Here is a 14,722-nt window from a genome sequence, read left to right as displayed (position 1 = left end):
GAATAAGGGAGGGAAACTGATTTATAATACACATGGTAGTAGCACAAGAGAGAACTGCTACTTTTTAATAGATTTTTAACTCTTGTGAGAGTCCCTCAGCCATGGAGAGGCTCTATATTGTGTTTCTAAGTAAATACTTTCATGCACTTTTTATGCTTTTTGTATTAGAGAATTAAACTTATTGAAATATTTTATGTAGCATCAACTTCCATCCAGTTTTCAGCAAAGAAAAGTTCTTTACTGTCCCGTGTTCAGAGGAGTCTCGTTGCAATAATCCAGTTTCTGATGACTGCATGGGCTATGTAATCTTTCCGTTTGAGCTGCAAATTTTATGCTAAGCATGTTTTTTGAGGTAGCAACTAAATTTGTTATCTTTGAGCAGGCTAAATGAGAGAGAGGAGGGGAAAAAAAAAAAAGTATAGCTGTTAACCAAATGAAACATGGTTCAATTTCGACTCTTTTTTTGTTTTGTTGTCTAATTACTGTTTGTCCTTTGCTTAAGGATCAAGAATTTGCACCAACCAGTGTTACAATAGTAGGTCATTCCATGGGCGGTCTTGTTGCAAGAGCACTGCTTACTCTGAAGAATTTTAGGCCTGAACTTATAAACCTCCTTGTTACACAAGCCACACCTCATGTTGCACCTGTAATGCCATTAGACAAATACCTTACTGGTAAGTGTTGCTGTTGCCTGATTACATTCTATTTCCTTATTGATCCTCTCAAGCGTTAATAGGTGAGATTCTGAAAAATCACTGTGGCCTCAGATCAGTTTTTGTACGCAAAACATGCTCTAGCTCTGTAACTTTAATTAATCCTTTCTTTGTCACTGAGGTGAAGAACACAGTGTCATGTAAAATGGACAGTGTATTAGGGTCTTAAGCATCTGTGACAGGGTAGAAAGTTTAAGTAACTTGCAAGCTCAGTAGGTTGCAAAGGATATTACTAATTTTGTAAATTGTCCACTGAATGACTTTTTTTTTTTTTTTTTTTTTTTTTTTTTTGGTAAAACTTGACCTTTCTTTATAAAGTGAACTAAATAGTTATTTCTGTGGAAGATGCTAAATTCAGTATTTGTCACTCCCAAAGGTAGAGGGATGAGAATACTGACTATAGATACAGTTTTATTCTTATAGATATGTATGTAATACATCCTATTTTCTGATCACCTAAGTAACTGTGGCATAAAAAGAAAAGTGTAATCATTAAGTGTGTACTGTATGTACTGTATGTATTTCTTGGAAAGATAGGTTTTACTAAAATATACTCATGAAATATGTACTCAGTGGTAATTATGCTGTTCCACGTAGCTATTGAAGGAATTGGTAAAGGGAAGTGATAGACATTTATTTTCTTTATTCTTTCTGGCATTCATCACTCTGAGACTAACATTCTGAAGTATGTGTTCAACTGATTAAAAAAAAGAAAAGAAAAAGGGAAAAAAAAGCATAATTATATCTGTCTTTCTCAATTGCTGCTTCCTTGGTGTTAAAACAACCATTTTGCTTCCTTATACGAATCAAAAGTAGTAATGGGATTTGAATGCCTCCAGGATGGCTTGCAGAAACTTTTGGTTAAATATTCTATGCCTTTTGTGTGTGTGTGTAAATATACATATATATATATATATATATATATATATATATATATATATATGTATGTATATATATATATATAGTATTTTGTGGAGAAAGAGCTTTTGATTTTAATATATTTTTATAGATTTTTATACAGCTGTAAACAATCATTGGATTCTAAAGGCCCAAGATTTAAGAAATTTAACTACCCTTTCTGTGGCGGGAGGATTCAGAGATTACCAAGTTCGTTCAGGACTGACTTTTCTACCAAGATTGAGCCAACATGACAGTGCCTTATCAGTTGTGGTAAAAAAAAAAGCTTTTGTTTTGCATGGAGTTATATTAGATAGCTATCTATGTAATGCATATATCAATATATGATTATATTCTGTATCTACAGCATATGATAATTAAGCATGAAAATATTACATGTGAAAACGTAAAATAAGTGGTTATAAGTACTTGATGCAGTAGAAATGAGTGTGGAAGTGCATATTGGGGTGGATGTGAATTGTATTCTGTTTGGTAGTTTCTTCTCTCCTTCTTGCATCTTTTCACTTGCAAAACTCAGGTTTTATTTTCCTGGGCTTTTACAAGGTATGTGTATGTGGAGACTGAAAGACGTGCAGTATAGGAGTAGTTTGTTTATAAAAAGACAGCTCTGATTTTGAGGCTTTTTCTTCTATATTTACTATCTTTGAAGAACTTAGAAATAGAAAGGATCTACTGGGTCATCAGATCCAGTCTCCTGCTTTGCAGAGATCTAGCTCTTTTAATTCCTTTCAAAATTAATCAAGCAATGTCATAGGAGTAGTTAAATTTGTCATTCCATCCCCCCTGTCACCAACCTGTTCTGTTCATGAAAGAGCTGCAAAGCACTCACCAGTATTCCAGATTTCATAGAAAACTTGTAAACTTCTACTTCCATTTACTGCACAAGGCATTTTTTATATGGATTTGTCCTGACATCATCATAACTCATTATCTGAAATAGTTTGGTTTCCCTTCTTGATGTTTACTGTAGTCCATTTGCTTCTGCTAGGCTAAGATTAACTCTGCATTCCCTTTTTCCTAGTAACCCTCCTTTGCCTCTGTTTTAGTTTGATTTCTTTTGAGTGTAGGTGAGACAACTTTGTATGAGGTGACATGCATAGTGGTACCAATTCTTTCTCATCTTCTGTCATTTATATATGATGGGTCATATGGTGCTATCATGAGATGATGTTTGTGTTTTCTTCCTGGCGATGGTGCATTAATATTTCATGATTTACTTGAATCATGTTGTAGAGCTAGGTGATGAGCTCCATTTACGGAACATGTTTTTGATATTGATAGTCTCTAAAATGCAACCTATGCGCTTTTACAAATGAATAGCTACAGTGTGTCCAGTTCTTTCTTCATGATATGCTGATACTCTTTTCTTTTGAGGATGCCCTTAACTTTGCAGAAGCAGCTTTCGTCAGCATCCTTCTATTCTTTTGTGCCAGGATCACTTATTAAAATAGTAAAATTAATCACAGAAGCAGTCTTTGAAAAACTTTTTTAGTACATTGCCACCATACCAGTCAATATTCGCCCTTTCAACATTAGTTCCTGCAAAATCTCAGTCTTTGCTGAAGTGAATAAGATTTTTGGCTGAAAAAGTCATTTTATTGTATCTGGTTCCCTGAGACGTATAAGATAAACTTTTTTTCTTGTCAATAATTAGCCAAGTATGTTTATATAGGAGGAAAAATGTTTATACTTTTGAAATGTTGAATACTAACAAAATCTAACTTTTTTTTCTCCTTTGAGCAGAGCTCAGCAGTGCCTAGAGCTTGGGCCTCAACAGATCACCTCTCCATAGTGTGGTAAGCTAATGGAATGAAGGTCAATTGCCTGACCAGACATCCCTCTCTTCTCTGCTGTTATTATATCACACAATAATTCAACTTCAGTATAATACTGATGTCTCTTCTGGCCATTCTCCCCCCCCCCCCCCCCCCCACCATATTTCCTTGCTAAATGTAATTTTCTTTATTCTTTCTTTTAGGTGCAAAGAATTGATCCTGGCTATGATTAGAGCTTTTTTTGATCTCATAGATGAAAACACAAGGCAGGTTTGTATATGGGATCTCCTGTATAATATCCATCATGCTTTCTCTTTTCATCCCAGAATGCTTAGTTAATACTTAATTGTTCAGGGCACGCATCACTCTGTTATGCAGAACTTATTTTTGATTGTTTTGAGAAAATTGTTGTCTTTTTGGTAGCAGTCACTGAAAAATCCTTTGACTTTGGTTATTTGAACAGATGTGTCAGAAATAATTAGGAGTTAACTCATTTTTTATTGTTGACTACTTGATGCTTTATAGTTTATTGCTGGGGTGTGGATTGAATTTCTATTCCCTGATGACACAGACTTAATAGACCTTGCACTGTAATAAATGAATACATTTTGTCACCTGTGTAGCTTAAAATATAACCTCTTCCTGAGTGTGTTTGTCATTATCTATAACCATTTTACAGAGAGTGAAGAAGTGTTAAAACTTAACTTGGATATAGTACTTCTGGAACTTTCTGATTATATTCCCCATGTGGTGTTGTGATGATGGCCAGAATGTATTTGTGGTATTCTTTTGTAAATAACATTAACAAAAATAGAATATAAATAGAATAGTAGCATAGGAAAGAAATAAGGAACAGCTAATTAGTTTACCTTCAGATCCCATCATCCATTACTTTTCTAAATAATATTCAGCGTCTCACCTTTTGAAAATGGTATGCCCATTGTACTCTATTCTCTTTCTGATACCTTATGCAGCAATAAACATGGAAAATTGGGATTAAGGTCCAGAGTTTGGAGTACAAGAATAAAGCCCCATACATAGAAGAGGAAGGTTTCCAGGTGTTTTTTTAAGTCTGATTGGGACAGATTTTGCTGGTTTCTCAAGAGTGCACACATTAATTTGTGATCTCTAGAGACAAAAAGGGGCTACTGGTGTTCTGAAGTTGACTAGCAATGTGCTGGAGGGTGAAACTTTTCAAAAATCAATTGTAATGGCCACAATGTTGAAAAGCTGAAGAAACAAAAATGAGGTTTGAGAATCTGATTTTGAAAAACAAAAGCAAAACAACAACAATATGTAGACCTAAGTCTATTTGGATGTTATAACATACTTGTAAAATTTCTCTCCATGCTGCAGTGATTGACCATTGATGGCACTTGCTTTGTTCAGATTGAATTTAGAATAGAAGCAATGTACCACATCTGATAGTTCCTCCCTCGTCTCTTCCACAGAACTATATTGTTGGCTACAATCTGATATTAATTGTGAACTATAGACGTCAGATTTTTTACTCCATCTGGTGTTTTTTAGATAACTGAGGATCCAAAGAAGAGAATGTCAGTATTGAATCACCACTTTGTGAGACATCCAGCAAAAATATTTGAGGAAAATCCTGAAGCTTTTACAGAACTCACAGGTGTGCAGTAGTTTCCTTTTGAACAGGATTCAGTGATGCTCCTTGCTTCACAGTTAATCTTCTCACTTGCAAACTTCAGAAATACATTCTGTCATGCTTTAGGTGACATGCTTTTGCATAGTGTCAGCATTGAATGAGGTCTAAGGGGTAGGAGCAAAAGCATGTATGTCATTTTCATGTTCCTTAGATTCCAGGAGGTAAGCAGGAATTGTAGTTATACCAAGGTGTCCAGTAAACAATCTCAGAAATTGAGAATAGCTAGAGGTTAACAGTACTGTCTAATCTATATTTACATCCCATGCTTACTAGAGGGATTTTATGGGTGGTGTAGAGGCATTATGTTAGTTTTCTGTTACTTGTGAAAGTCCTGATTATTTAGATGTATTTCATCAATGACTGCTTTTTGCTGACATGGCAAGTTAAAAAGGACTACACATTAATGGTTTCCTTGTAACTGCTGCGGATTAATAATTAAAGATGAGAAATTTTGACTTCATGGAGTTTGGGGAACAAAAAAGGATTCTGAATGGCAGAACTTTTTTCTTAATTTTGCTGAAGTGGACCAAGCTGAGGAAAATCATTTTATTTCGGAAGTTTTTTTATGTTAAAAATATTACGGGGGTACTAAGATAACTTGGACTTTTGTCTCCAGTTTTGGCTGCCTCAATATACAAAGGCATTGACTACTGGAATGAGTCCAGCAGAGGACCACCAAAATGGTTAGCACCTCGGGTACAGGACATGGGAAAGAGGAATATGTTTGAATTGGATTTCATATTTGTGTCTTCCTATTTCTGTCATCCTCTTGACACTTAATTGAGTTTATTTGTGATGAACTTTTTACTCTAGTTACATGGAAGAAGACTGTTAACCTTCCTGCAAGAGAATTTACATTGTATCGCTAATCTGTTCATTATTCTGTCTTATTCTTTCTCTTCAGATGTATCTTTAAACTTCTGCTCTTTTTGTACCTAGTATTCATCTCATCTTTGTTTCTATACAAATTTCTGTATCAATTTTCTTGAAAGGGTGACAGGAGCAAAGATTTAAGTCATTTCTAATGTTGCCTTAGCTCTGAACAGCCATATAAAATTACACTAGTATTATTCACATTCTTACTTGTTTTGTTTCCTTGAGGCCTTTGTTTCAAGATCTGTGGGATTTTTCTTTTACAATTAATATACAGTAATTGGATCCTAGGGTTTTGCTGCTTCCTGTGTAACTGATTATGACATTACATATAGTTCTAAGAAATAGTAATTTCGAATGTTGATTAAAGCTTGGAAAATTTAGGGTCTTTTTGGAGATAAGAAAAAGATAAGATTTTTGGAAATAAGAAAAAGTAGTTTTCGCAGTGTAGCGTATTTAAAAACGTATTTATTTTTAGGAGCTTTCATGTGGATTACAGTCAAAACCTCAAAATGGACCTACTCAGTTTACAATGTGAGTAACATTTTTTCCTAAATGAGTTTTTATGTTTATCTTCTTTGCTAATTAACTTTTTTTTTTTCCCTAAGGATTCTGATGGAAAATATTTCACATTTCCTCTTGCAAGCCACAGGAAATCCTACACTCACATTTACTGTCAAAACAGTATGTTGGTGAGAAAATAACTTAAAAAAATATTTTGACTTCATTTCTAAAGTTGTATTGTTTAAATTTAGATTCTCTGCAGTCTTAAGACAATTTTATAATAGTTTATTAGGCTGTGAATGTAAATGTAATTTAAATTGTGTTTGATTTACTTCCTGTTCTAGCGTGTTACTTTTAGTGTTCAAGGTCTGAAACCTTCAATACCGCTTGACTTAGATGTCTTACTTTTTGACTCTCGTATGGTTGGCCCCAGATCCTGTTGATTCCTTTTTCCTTTAATTTAGTGCAGTTGTATTGATGGTGTTGGATGGAGAAGGTTTAGTGTTGACAGGATTCAACCATAGTTTTAATTCAGAAAGGTTTGCTTTTCCACAACAAGATTCAAGCAAGTCTGAAAAGCTACACAGGTTTTCAGCTAAGCAGTCAGCAGTTTGCTCTGTTTAGAAGAGAGATGATAATGTGCCTTTTTTATACTTTCAGCTCCAGATGAATCTTTCAGCCAATATTTTTTAAAATCTTGTTTGGATTTTTTTTTTAAGGAAGGAATATAATTTCTTGGCAAACTGGAGATGGGTAAATGTGCTTTTCATAATTATGAGCAGTTTATATTAGTGGCGAGAACATTTAGATGCTTTCACTTTCCATCCTTCCTGTCTCTGTTACCACTCCTTCCCCTCTCCCCCAAATAAAAGGTACATACTGCTATTATGAGAAGAAAGTATATATACTCAGTGCTTTTCTAGCTGTCCTTCACAGTAATGGCATTTCAGAACTTAAGCATTTGTTGTGATCTCAGTTGCCTTTGGATAAGACAACTATTGTTTCATTATAATATCATGATAACATGACTGGTACTGTTTGAGGAGGAAGTAGGACAGAGCTATGTCTGAGATGCTTGTCTGATGGTGGAATCACTTCAAAATGCTTAAATTCTGTAACATGAAAATCAAAAATAAAAGTCCCAGTAGACCAGTAAAAATATAAAGTGTTCCTTCTCTACTTAGGATAGTACATTGAGCCATTTCTTTTGGTTAGAAATGATTTAAACTCTAATAAATTTGAATTTTACATCATTCATATGACAGATTTTATTTTTTTAAGAGAAATGATGCAAGTTTTTTTGCCACATCTTATATTCAGTTTTAGAAAATGGATTCATCATTAGAAAAGCTGACAAAAAAGTTATTTAGAGCAATTTATTTAAAAAAATGCATTTCACTCTCATATTTAATGTTTTTATCCTTGTAATTGTAATTCCAAGATTATGGTGACAGACTTCTAATAGAGAATATCACATTCGGTTAATAAGGAGTCTGACTGCTGTGGAATGAAGAGAAAAAGGGGTGGATATCTTCAATTATAGATGATTGAGGAAATCTGAAAGAGACTGTATTGCATCATCATTTACACTTTTACACTTCATCATTTAAGATTCTTTAAGGAGGTTGGTCACTATAGTGATAGCTGCTGTAGACATGTTTGATAGAAAATGAGTAAGGTGAAGGTGGAAGTTTGTTTCTCCTGTTTAGTAAGCTAAATGCAGCAGGTTCTGCTATCAGAGGATTTTAGAACAATTGCTGACATCTGGTATACTGAAATAGTTGCATGTATGTAAGTTTCAGAGTAGATTATCAGCATTAATTCTTAAATTACTTGGAGTAAAGTATTTTTAATATACATATATAAATACATTCACACATCAGTATTGTACTTTTTTATGGTATTGATTTTACAGGACATGAATAGCTGGATTTATGGCTGTATAATCAGTAATTCATCTATGTGGTGAGTATAAGGGGTTCCTGGTTTTTATTTAGCTAGATCTTGTAAGACTATGTTTGGGTGTTCAAGCATATAAAGTATACCAACTTATGAAGGAGGAAATCGGCAAGAAAAGTGGAACTATTGCTATGAATAACTCATATGTTTTCTCTGTAGTGAAGCAAATGGGAAAGAGTAGGCTTTTTAAACATTTCTCTAGAATCCTGTGACAGAGGACGTATCAAGTATCATTCAAAGCCTTCAGAATGCATTGAATCTCTCTCTCTCTGTCTATCATTTTTTTAATATTCCAAAGCTGCTGTTGTCATATGAAAATAATTAGAAATGTGGATGATATTGTGATAATTTGAATCGGGTCATTACAAAAAAGAATTTAAAAATTCTACTTTTTGCACTGGCTATCAGAGCCAGAACCTCTCTGACTAGGTTCTTATAGATATTCCATACATACGGAGAGTGCACTGTTTAATATTAATGTTAATTTTGAAGATATTTGATGTTACATAGGATTTTTGATTTAGCAAAGTGATTCAACAGTGTATTGAAATCACAATTCAAGTGTATACTTACACAGTTCAATCACAATACTGATGTAATTGCCATTATATATGCTGGGCGTCCCCAGGTGCCGGGAAGGAGTAGGTGGGTTGAAGCCAGCTCAGGCCTGTTACGCTCTTCCAAATTCCTTTGGTAGTTGCTGTGGTTTTATGCTTTTGGTTGGGCTGAGCCACGAATACACCTCCCCCATGCTGGTCTGACTAATCTCAGGGAGACATTCACATTCTTTTGATCAGCTCGGGAAGAAACATTGACACCTGGTCCATTTAACAGCTATGGCTGCTGCATGTCTAAAATGAAGGTCGGCTCACCCTCTGGCCCCTTTCTGTTGAGATAAAGCCAGCTCTTTGTGCAAAGTCATGGACTGACAAGCTAGCTGCATCCTACACTGTTCCTGACTTGGACGCTTGGCCCTCTGAGCCTTCTCCATTGTAGGGGTTATTAGTTGGTCACACTGGCTTAGCTTACCTTTTTGAACACTGCTCAAAGTAAATTCAATTTACTCTTTAGATCAAGGAAGGCTTCCAGGTGGAATTAAGCAAGTGTAGATATATCTTTTTTGGGGATCTGTTCTGAGGCACATAGCCGTAGAGTCCTGCTTCCAGCTCATAGACAGATGTCACAATTACTTTTTTTTGGTCCAAGGGGGAAGTTGCCTGTTGCTACTTTTGTATACCCTTTGATCATCGTCAAGCCCAGGTTAGCCTAGTTCAGAACTACTACCTAAAACCTAATCAAATAATGGTGGTTTTGCTGTGGACTTTGTCCTGCGATCAGGTAACACTATTTAGAGAAACAAAAGTATCCTGAAACTCATAAAATCATGTATTAGAATGACTGACTGAATGTATTACTGTTCAGTGTGTTAACTTATTTAAAGTGGGTGCAATTTTAGAACTGCTGCAAGGTCTGCAACAGCTGGTAAAATTTGATTCAGATGGTATGTTATGGATGTCCCCATAGGAAAAAATGGATACTTTTGTAGGTTTTTTCTCTTTCTTTTTTTCTTTTTTTTTTTTTTTTAGATGCTAATATAACTGTGTTAATTTAATGTCTGTGCTGTCTTGGCTTATTAAGAGTTTTCACTATATGTCAGTGGCTAATAACTGCTGAATGTTGTGTTTTGTCTGGCAAAGTTGCACCTTTGCCTCCTTTTTTTTTTTTTTTTTTTTTTTTTTGCAAAAACATTTGTAGTATCTGAAATAACTAGAGTTTGGTAAGTTACTGTGCTAGCTGACTGTAGTAGACACTTGTTCTTAATTTGTAATGATGGAGATGTGTATGGGTCTGGAAAAAAAGCTGGTATGTTAATCCACTATCATAATCTAGTGTCCACAAAATTAGTATGTTTATCCTTTAAAACACTTGAATTTTTGCAGCCTAGAAGCCACTGATTTATCCTGGAGAGCTGAGCTACTTCCAACTGTCAAGGTATGTACTGTACATACCTTGTAGCTGGAGAGGTGTTTGGTGGGGGAATTGGAGATCATGGGAAAAGGTTTCTAGATTAGATTTTTAGATTCTAATCACAGCTTTGAGATGTGCAATTGTGTCCCAGAGGGAAGGGCACAGGAGGTGAACCTCATCTGGGAAGTGGGCAAGGGGAAAATTAAGGGATAGACTCAAACAACTCTTTTTTTTTTTTTTTTTTTTTTTTTTTTTTTTTTTTTTAAGGTTGTAATACTGAAACTTCAGGATTATCCTTCTTTGTCCCACATTGTCATTTATGTACAACCTACAGTTGGCAATAAGGTAAAAATAATAATAGTAATTAAAAGAAAATGCTTTCTCAGATATTATTCCTAGCTTTCAGATACTATATTGGAAGGAAAAGGAAGTATATTAAGTATATACTAAATTACTTTGACAAACTGTAGGCCTGCCCTACAGTATGGTTTGAAGGTAATTTTATCAATTTCTGTAATTTCAGAAACACCTTCAGTTGATAAAATTATAAACAGAAGGCATAGATAGTACTTAAAGATACAGAACAACAGTTCTCAAACTAGTTCAGAGTTTTTGTTGGAGATTCTGTTTTTATTCCTTGTTTTTCTTAATATTGTGATTTCATTCCTGAATATTTAGCTTTTTGATAAGTACTATTTTGCAGCTTAGCAGAGAATACTGTAAATAATTGAAGACACCAAATGCACATTTTAGAGAGCATGCTACAGATAGCTCAGCAAGGTCTGACACTGCAAATAATGTGGTAGACTGAGCTATGCAGAGTTTGCTCATCCAACAGGTCTTTCTACAACACAAATCCAGTGTTTCTGCATCTGTGGTATAATAATCCACAATCCAAGAAATTGTCCACCACAATTGCATTTAATATTCTTTTACATGAATACCTTCAGTTAGTTGTGACAAAGATACTTTGCAGTTGAATTAGTAATGTACAGTATTTTGGGTTATTATGAAAAAGAAGACATATCATGTGTGAAACTTTATTGAGTTGCGTTTCAGCGTTAAATCTTGGAAACTGCTTTTAAAAGGTAAACAAGTGCTAGATGTGTAATGGGAGGGGAAATAATTTTCAAATGAACTAAATACATATCAGAGATGGTGCGACTTGTATCTGTTGAATACTTCACTTTGTCCTGCTTTTGCATAATACAACTTCAGGATACAAACTGAAGAGCTTTTGCGTAGAAAACTGTATTCAGGGATTGGACAAATCATTCTTTGCAACACTCAGAGATGGAATGAGAACCAGATTCTGGTCATTTTCAGCTGTTTGAATGGCTTTTTAAAGGCAGGCAGGAGAAAGCCAAAGTAACCTGGAAGTTATGCTTAAGCTATACAAACCTGTACTGCTGTGCTAGAACCAATTACCAGACTTCCTTATTAGTTGAGTGTGGGGAGATGACTTTTTAGTGTTTGCATGTTGTCTTCTTCCCGAGTCTGTGAAGAGAACTCGGCTAGAGCAAGGGCTGTACTCAGTTTAGATGTGTATTTATTACTTTTGATTTGCAGTTTACTTTGGATTGTGAATTCTTCAGAGAGGATTCCAGAATAGTACAGCTTCCTGTAACACATCTTTTTTCTTTTGGTAAGTATAGCACATTACTCATGGAAAACTGCTAATACTAATGTTTTAGATAGTAAATTTGCCTCAAAATTCCAATGACTGGGGTTTTTGTTTTACTAAATTTAAGACTGTTCCTCTTAATGCAGGAAAAAAAAAAGAATATTTTTGGCTAATAAATATAGAACCATATAAATCTCCATGAAAAAAAAAACAATCTGAAGATGTAGTGAGTTCTCAAATCATTTTATCTAACATACATTATATGTTGCAGGGCTTTCTTCAAGGAAAATTCTATTAAATGCAACAGGCTTACTTTACAATGTACAGCTCCAGCACTTTGACCAAGTAAGACTATTACTTAATGTTTTGAGTTAATGTAACCACTATTTGGACAATATAAGCAAATACATATATGTATATATCTGTTTTGTTTTAGATATATCAAGCTTTCAAAATCTATATAGAGAGCCATTGCCAATTACTCAAAGGTAAATATAAGTGTTCTCTAAAAGTATACATTTCTCTTTTTTTATAAAAAAGACTTGAAATTTCTAAGATTGAAACTTGTAAAGACAAACTCCTATCATGCAATGTGGTTTATGTAGTACTGTTATAGTTTACTCAACTGTCTCTGCTAATATCTTTCACCTTCTACTTTTTGTTGGGAAGGATAGTTCAAAGCAAACAGAAAAATAGTCCTCATATTTTTGATGACTTGCTTCCCATCAGGGGAAGAACCACTTTCAGCAAAATTCTTATGTTGAAGGTGTTTCTTAAGAATAGAACATTAGCTAGGATTTTTTTTTTTTTTTTGGTGCTAAATATGGGAGTCAATTTTGAATATTGAGCTACATGAACTTAGATAGAATTGGATGTTAAAGGACTTGATTTTTTAGAAAAAAATGATAGATTTATTAGCTTGATGTTACAGCTGTATAATGAAATTCAAAAGTTTTCTCATGTCTGTCTTGAATTTAAATATTAATGTCTCACTACCTTGCTTAGTAACAGCATATATTAAAAAACCCCTTCATTTCTGATCAATGTCAAAGTAACTGCAAGCATAGTAATTCTGTGTAATGGTCTATATGCCACATTTGTTTAATTTGCATTTTTACATTCTTATGGCGAAGTTTTAGCAAGCCAAATTTTATAGATAGAAATATAAAAAGTAACACTATTAATCTGTAGAGCTGCACATGTGTGATTGGATGTGATTTTAAGGAAATAGCACATAGCAAAGGTTTTGTCTAGTTACAGTGGGATGACTGTTAAATTTGCTTTATTTTGTTTTTGCGTACACTTGCAATATCTTGTTATTAATGATAAAATTTGAGTTCTCTTCCTTTTCAGAAAGAAAACCTAGTGTTTACAGACTTCATATACCCTGGTCACTTGAAGACTCAATAATTGTAGCTAAGTAAGCTTCTTATTAATTCTTATTTATTTATTGATATCTTTTGGAAGAGAGTTTACATCCTTTTTTGGTAATATTTCTGAGGAGACTTGTTCACCAGTCTTAAGTGTTTGGCTTCTGCATCTTTCCCTCATTTATCTTTCTGTCCTTGCTGACAAAGAAGCTCTTTTGACTTTTCCTCAAACTAAATATATCTACTGATGGAACTACTAGTTGCTTGTTTAATAGTCCTTACTAATTTTCTGAAAATGGAAGTCAGATCTTCTGATCTGAAATTTTCAACACAATCTTTGAGGTCCTTTTGGTACATAACAGTAGATTACATATCATTATGTAACACTTAATGATTTGTTACTCTTCAGTCATGTTTTAAAAACCTCTTCAGCTAAAGTTTTAATATCAGATAGTGTTTCAGGTATGTGTTTAGCATGAATACTTAAGCTTTTCTGCTCTGGCTTTGTTATTAGTGTGTGATTATTGTACCTTGAGGAAATACTGTTTGTATAAAATAAGTTTATATTCTTTATTTAACATGTACCAAAAAATTAAACAGTGATACTTCGTAAGCTTTTGAACAATTAAATATTTATGATCCTGTGCAGTACTTTTTTGAAAATCTTTCAGATTTCCTTACCAATATAGAAACCTTACTGGTTTTCAAGTTATGATACAAAATAGATTTGTAATGGAATTAATATAATAGCCACCCTGTTTTAATTTGCAATCTGATTGTACAAACTGTATACCAAAGTTGTTACATGCTGTAAACTACCTGATATAAAGGCTGGACTTAAGAAGACCAAGGGAGCATGATGAAGGATTAATGTATGAAAATCCACCTCAGGAATAGGGAAGAGAGGTTGATCAATGTACTGACTTCTTCCCATAGCGCTGGGTTTGGATCACCCAGCAGCACTAAGCTGCTTCACCAGCATAATTCTGACATCAGAGCAAATGGTATGGCTTGAAATATGTGCCATTCATGAATCACAGTTGAATAATTTGATTTAACATCAGATAGTTGGAAAACTGTCTTTCTCTTTTTATTTTAGAGGCCTTAAGGATACCTCCCTACTTGTTTCCTATAATTTCTACTCTAACAACTTAATGTTTGCAAGAGACTGAATGCTGTCCTATCTATTTTCTTTTCTCAGTTCATTTACAAGTACTGTGAGGCAATGTGTACGCTAAAGCTAAATTTGCTGTCTGTTTTCAGTAGTACCATGGCCCTTGCTAGTTCAGAGGACACTGAATTGAGAATGTAATGTATTCTTTCTAATTGAATAAATAAACTCAAAA

General features: G+C 34.1%; 1 protein-coding gene across 2 annotated transcripts in view; it reads left to right on the top strand.

Moving 5' to 3' along the window:
- Positions 1 to 14,722, top strand: part of PGAP1 (post-GPI attachment to proteins inositol deacylase 1) — a 36,705-nt gene that overhangs the window by 8,078 nt on the left and 13,905 nt on the right. For both annotated transcript variants that reach the window (XM_062578849.1, XM_062578850.1), the window contains exons 4-17: positions 503 to 674; positions 1,723 to 1,883; positions 3,375 to 3,427; positions 3,610 to 3,676; positions 4,937 to 5,042; positions 6,430 to 6,485; positions 6,560 to 6,643; positions 8,371 to 8,420; positions 10,355 to 10,406; positions 10,650 to 10,727; positions 11,952 to 12,027; positions 12,278 to 12,351; positions 12,443 to 12,494; positions 13,360 to 13,426. In XM_062578849.1, coding sequence (XP_062434833.1) covers positions 503 to 674; positions 1,723 to 1,883; positions 3,375 to 3,427; positions 3,610 to 3,676; positions 4,937 to 5,042; positions 6,430 to 6,485; positions 6,560 to 6,643; positions 8,371 to 8,420; positions 10,355 to 10,406; positions 10,650 to 10,727; positions 11,952 to 12,027; positions 12,278 to 12,351; positions 12,443 to 12,494; positions 13,360 to 13,426 — 1,148 coding nt within the window. The remainder of the gene's footprint in view (positions 1 to 502; positions 675 to 1,722; positions 1,884 to 3,374; positions 3,428 to 3,609; positions 3,677 to 4,936; positions 5,043 to 6,429; positions 6,486 to 6,559; positions 6,644 to 8,370; positions 8,421 to 10,354; positions 10,407 to 10,649; positions 10,728 to 11,951; positions 12,028 to 12,277; positions 12,352 to 12,442; positions 12,495 to 13,359; positions 13,427 to 14,722) is intronic.

Source organism: Rhea pennata, chromosome 6, assembly GCF_028389875.1.
Source record: "Rhea pennata isolate bPtePen1 chromosome 6, bPtePen1.pri, whole genome shotgun sequence".
NCBI classification, from domain to species: Eukaryota; Metazoa; Chordata; class Aves; order Rheiformes; family Rheidae; genus Rhea; species Rhea pennata.
The sequence above is the reverse complement of the archived record's forward strand: the minus strand, read 5'-3'. Positions and strand labels throughout refer to the sequence as shown.